This window comes from Theobroma cacao, chromosome 9 (genome assembly GCF_000208745.1).
Source record: "Theobroma cacao cultivar B97-61/B2 chromosome 9, Criollo_cocoa_genome_V2, whole genome shotgun sequence".
Lineage (NCBI taxonomy): Eukaryota > Viridiplantae > Streptophyta > Magnoliopsida > Malvales > Malvaceae > Theobroma > Theobroma cacao.
The window spans coordinates 1,035,131-1,041,042 of NC_030858.1; the positions used below are offsets into that span (position 1 = coordinate 1,035,131).

Below are 5,912 nucleotides of genomic sequence, written 5' to 3' on the forward strand. Positions count from 1 at the left end.
AAGGGGGGGGTGGTGGGGGGGGGGGTGGTTGTTCAGATGTATTTGAATTACACTTTTCTAACTTTTTGCATCCTAATGGCAAGTTTGCTGGTGATAATATAGAACAAACACATTGAACAACTGATCTGCACATATGTGTTTATTCATCTATGTATGTATTTACTTATTTGTCTTGTCATCAGGTTGATCGTATGGGCCAGAAGGATTCAGTTGTAGAGGATGAGGTTAGGTATCGTTACAATAGTGTCATCGTGCATTATAGGAAATCCTTCATACAAGACAATGCTCAAAGGTATATGATGTCTTTTTCTTTTTCTTTGTTCATTTCTGTTGATGCATCTTGTTTCAGTAAATTCAATTGCCAATATTTGTAGAATGCTCTTGGCATCTGCTCTCTATCTTCCTTCTTTGAAGTTATGTTTATGTTTGTGTTATAGCCTTTTTCATCTTAATTTCTATGAAGCAAAAATGATGCACCTTAGTTTTGTCAGTCTAATCTTGTGAATCACAACCTAAAGTGTTTGATTTAGGTGCTTTTTTTTTCTTAAAAAAACAAGAGTGAAATTAATCTTTCCGTCTTTAACCTTATGAGAACTAACTTTAATATTTTTTAAATGCAGAGTCTCACCTCTTACCTTTGAACTTGAAGCTACCTTGAAATTGGCAAGGTTTCTATGCAGGTATGTTTCAATGCATTATGCCATTATGATCTCATTGAGTTTGCTTGTAAATAACATGTGAATATTTCCTTAGTATTCTTGAGATCAATTTTTGGGAGATGACAAGTTTATGGGATATATTAGAATTGTCTTGTTATATTGGCAATGTGGATGTATTATGTTCTTTTAATTTTTTTTATTTTACTCATTTACTCTTGTTTTATATCTGATAGCTGATATTTATGTCATTTTATGAAAACAGAATAAGATATAAGGAACTTTTAACTCTGGTCCTGTCCAAAATTCCAAGTTCTTGTACATAGTGTTCTGTGTTAAGCATTCTGTTCAATATACTCTTTTAAAAGAATTTTCATTTTTAATCTTTGTGGTTATTGTAGGAGAGACCTGGCTAAGGAGGTAGTGGAATTGTTAACCAGTGCTGCTGATGGTGCAAAATCTTTGATTGATGCCAGTGACAGACTCATATTATATGTTGAAATAGCTCGTTTATTTGGTACTCTTGGTTATCAACGAAAAGCTGCCTTCTTCTCAAGGCAGGTAGCTCAGTTGTACCTACAACAAGAAAATAGATTGGCTGCTATTAGTGCCATGCAAGTCTTGGCAATGACCACCAAAGCATATCGTGTTCAGAGTAGAGCGTCCATATCAAGACATCCACTTTCCAATGTGAGTATAGAAGTATGGAGGGAACTATGTAGCGCATTATTTATCTGTTTCTTGAAACTTTTTTTATAAAGACACCCCAATCTAATTGAAATTCGTTCTCTCTTAGTAAATTATCCTATTATAATAAGCATTGCTACTTTTCTTTCTTTTATGACAGGAAACTGAATCAGGTCATGCTGATGGTGGGAAAATGCATCACCAGTCAGTAGTTTCATTGTTTGAGTCTCAATGGAGCACCTTGCAGATGGTTGTGCTGAGAGAGATACTACTATCTGCTGTTCGTGCAGGAGATCCTCTTGCTGCCTGGAGTGCAGCAGCAAGGCTACTAAGATCTTACTACCCTCTAATTACACCTGCTGGTCAAAATGGCCTTGCTAGTGCACTGTCAAATTCAGCTGAAAGGTTACCTTCAGGAACTCGATGTGCTGATCCTGCCTTGCCTTTCATAAGGTTTGTCTCACTGCTTTTAATTCATCTAGATTTTGGAGGCAGAATTTAAACTCATTCCTTTAATGGTTATTGTTCTTGTGCTGCACTTAATATGGAGACTATGTAGTCTCTTAGGTTTTGCATAGTATCCCCTTGTATCAAGAGGTTCTTTTGCAAAAGTCCCAGTACAGTTGACTTCCATGTTCCTTTATACCTTGGTATTCAGGGATGTTAATGGTTGTTTGTTATTGCAGGTTATATTCTTTTCCTCTCCATCCCTCACAAATGGACATTGTGAAACGCAATCCAGCAAGAGAAGATTGGTGGGCAGGATCTGCTCCTTCAGGACCTTTTATCTATACACCATTCAGCAAGGGAGAGCCAAATGATAATAGCAAGCAAGATCTAATTTGGATTGTTGGGGAACCGGTGCAGGTCTTGGTGGAGTTGGCTAACCCTTGTGGATTTGATTTAAAGGTTGATAGCATCTATCTCTCAGTGCAGTCAGGGAATTTTGATTCTTTTCCCCTTAGTGTGGATCTCCCACCTAATTCATCCCAGGTGATCATGTTATCTGGAATCCCGACATCTGTTGGGCCAGTGGTGATTCCAGGATGTACTGTTCATTGTTTTGGTGTAATTACTGAACACCTTTTTAGGGATGTTGATAATTTGCTTCTTGGAGCAGCACAAGGACTTGTACTTTCTGACCCTTTCCGATGCTGTGGTTCGCCAAGGTTGAGAAATGTATCTGTACCAAATATTTCTGTGGTACCTCCATTGCCATTGCTAGTGTCACATGTTGTAGGTGGTGATGGTGCCATCGTTCTATATGAAGGTGAAATTCGAGATGTATGGATAAATCTAGCTAATGCTGGCACGGTTCCAGTTGAGCAAGCGCACATTTCACTGTCTGGGAGAAACCAAGATTCTGTCATCTCAATTGCGTATGAAACATTAAAATCTGCTCTTCCATTGAAACCTGGTGCAGAAGTGACCTTACCTGTGACCTTGAAAGCCTGGCGACTTGGCCTGGGGGAGAGTGATACTGCAGCTGGTAAGAGTGCCTCTGGTAGCACGGGTAGAAATGTGAAGGATGGAAGCAGCCCCTCATTGTTGATCCATTATGCAGGTATCTTTTGTAAAATTTATACAGTACAACCACTCACCCAATGTCTCACATCACTTTCAAGCATTTAACTTTCTTATTTTCCTTATGTTGTTGATAACCCTTTGACGCATTTACTGCAATATTGTGGAATTTCCTTTACCTTTGTTAAAGGATTGCTGTTGTATTATGGGATTGGATTAAATGATCGTCTATGATTTCCCTCATAAGGTAGTAAGACTGTATAACTAGTGCTGGCAGCTATTAAACATATCAAAGCCCATTTGTTGTAGCTAATTATGCACAATTATAATTTCAAAAATTGAGTACTTTTTGAACTTTTCCTAAATGATTATTAAAACTGATAAATAAGTTCATTTGTTAAGGTGGAGTCATATCCATTAAGAACAACCCTTTCAGAAATGCTAATGAGCAAGTTTTGTACTGAGTTCCTAATACTTTTGTACTTGAGCCAAGCGTCACTTCATTTGGAAGCTGTACATAACCAGGTCATTTGACTTGATGACTAGTAGCTTGCCCTTATTAGAAGCATTCTTGAATAGCATGTAGCTAGGCCACTGAACTTTCTGAACCACTGAGCCTCTTCCTAGTGCTTAAATTCATCATTCTTTTCTCAGGGCCACTAGGAGATGCTGGAGATCTTGAAACAAACAAATCATCTGTTCCCCCAGGAAGGCGCCTGGTTGTTCCATTACAAATCTGTGTTTTGCAAGGTTTGTCTTTTGTGAAAGCTCGTTTGCTTTCTATGGAGATTCCTGCACATGTTGGTGAGAGTCTTTCCAATCTGGCTAATGTAGATGGTAACCCTTTGGATGAAACTGTTGGCTATGGAAATAAGATAGAGAGATTGGTGAAGATTGATCCCTTCAGAGGAAGTTGGGGATTACGTTTTCTCGAACTAGAGTTGTCTAATCCAACTGATGTTGTGTTTGAAATTAGTGTCTCTGTCCAGTTGGAAAAGTCAAGCAATGGTGACGACCTTTCTGTTGATTATGCTGCTGAATATGGCTATCCTAAAACAAGAATAGATAGAGACTACTTTGCAAGGGTATTAATACCCCTTGAGCATTTTAAGTTAACTTTTCTTGATGATTCAATTTTTTCGAAGGATTGGCAATCTGATGGGTATACTGGTGGCAGAAATCCTATTTTCTCAGAAAGGAATACAAAGGCTGAATTAAATGCTTCCATTAAGAACCTCATTTCCCGAATAAAAGTCAGGTGGCAATCAGGACGTAACAGCTCTGGAGAACTGAATATCAAGGATGCTATACAGGCCGCCCTTCAATCATCCGTCATGGATGTACTATTGCCGGATCCTCTGACTTTTGGGTTCAGGCTTGCTAGAAATGGTTCTGAAAATGCTTCAAAACTGGATTTACCAAAAGAATTAAATACAAGTATTCAGCCCTCTGCATCAAAGAATTTTGTAATAGCACATGATATGACTCCTATGGAAGTTCTGGTTCGAAATAACACAAAGGAAACAATCAAGATGAACCTTAGTGTTACATGCAGAGACGTAGCTGGAGAGAATTGTGTTGAGGGCACAAAGGCAACTGTCCTATGGGCTGGTTAGTTTCTTTTGTTTTATGGTATCATTGTGTGGCTGTTTCGTGTGTCAGTTTTAATAGGATCATCTGTTAGTCTTTTGACTCTAAATTTATCTGATCTTTTTTATCAGGTGTTCTAAGTGGAATCACCATGGAGGTTCCTCCACTTCAAGAAAGCAAACACTGTTTTTCTTTGTACTTTCTTGTCCCTGGTGAGTACACATTGGTTGCTGCTGCTGTAATCGATGATGCTAATGATGTTTTAAGAGCCAGAGCAAAAAGCGAATCGCCTGATGAACCTATTTTCTGTCGTGGACCTCCTTTTCATGTGCATGTGGATGGTACTGCGTGATCATTTTTTTCCCCCCACATGGTTATGGTTTATTAAGGTGCTCCTCAAAATGGACAGAGATGCTTAGCATCTTCGAGCAGCGTCCTTGGTTACATGTCCTCAACTGTTTCCCGAACCACCATTTTCTTTCCCCTCCATCAACAATGCTCTTCCATTTTCGAAAGCTGATCTGCTTCTATCAAAATCCAGTTACTGCAGAAATTAGGGATTTAGTGCTTGTAAATGGTATACATTGAAGCCTTATTCTGAGATGGGATTTGGATGCTTGTGATTCATTTTAAACATTTGTGTTGTGAAATATATTTGACATTTCACATTTACTTATACAGTGATCTGAGTCCGTCTTTATTTCTACTTTTTTACTTCTACCTCGTCTAAACTGTAAATGGATGGGATTGAATTCAAGTTTTTAGGTTTCCTATCTGGTTTTTACCCAGAACTTACAGAAGCAGGGCCCTTCAATCAGTAAATACTACGGTTGAGAATTGTAAACTATGAGTGGTTAAAATTTCTCCGCCTTCCTTTTGGGACCTTCCCAATTTAGGATTTCGGACTCCTAATTCCCAAAGCCTTACAGATTCAAGCCAGAAATTGATAAGGCAGTCGAGAAAATCATGGGCGTTCAATCACTGTCTATCATCACACACAATTCAAAAATATCTGATGCCTGCAACATGAGCACTGGCATATGGCCATGTGAATCTGTTCTTGTTGAACAGGATGTTACCAGTCATTATGATTATATATAAATGTGAATGGCATTGTGTTAATTGTTTGAAATAGACCAGTCTTCATCATTCTCCATTTTCCAGCTAGCTTCAACCCGGAATGCTTCACTGTTCTTTTGTTTGGATGTCAGGAATAATTTGTAATGAGAATGGTGAAGAATTTTTCATGATCTTTGTTTTATATGTTCTTCGCTTCCAAATCTTTTGCCTGACAACATGTAAATCATGCAGACAGAAAGCTGGGTGTTTTCACCCAATGGGTTAAAAACAATGGTCTCAGAGGTTGAAGTTTTGCCCCCCCTATATTACACATAATTATTTGGTCTTCCTTTTGGAGTTTCAGGAATTGTTGTTTGCCAAATTGAGGCAGCAGAC

General features: G+C 38.4%; 1 protein-coding gene across 1 annotated transcript in view; it reads left to right on the plus strand.

The window, feature by feature from the left end:
* Window positions 1-5,171, plus strand: part of LOC18587741 (trafficking protein particle complex II-specific subunit 120 homolog) — a 6,917-nt gene extending 1,746 nt beyond the window's left edge. The window contains exons 4-10 of the mRNA XM_007011710.2: window positions 183-292; window positions 621-680; window positions 1,058-1,346; window positions 1,504-1,796; window positions 2,030-2,907; window positions 3,522-4,478; window positions 4,589-5,171. Coding sequence (XP_007011772.2) covers window positions 183-292; window positions 621-680; window positions 1,058-1,346; window positions 1,504-1,796; window positions 2,030-2,907; window positions 3,522-4,478; window positions 4,589-4,809 — 2,808 coding nt within the window. The 3' untranslated portion in view covers window positions 4,810-5,171. The remainder of the gene's footprint in view (window positions 1-182; window positions 293-620; window positions 681-1,057; window positions 1,347-1,503; window positions 1,797-2,029; window positions 2,908-3,521; window positions 4,479-4,588) is intronic.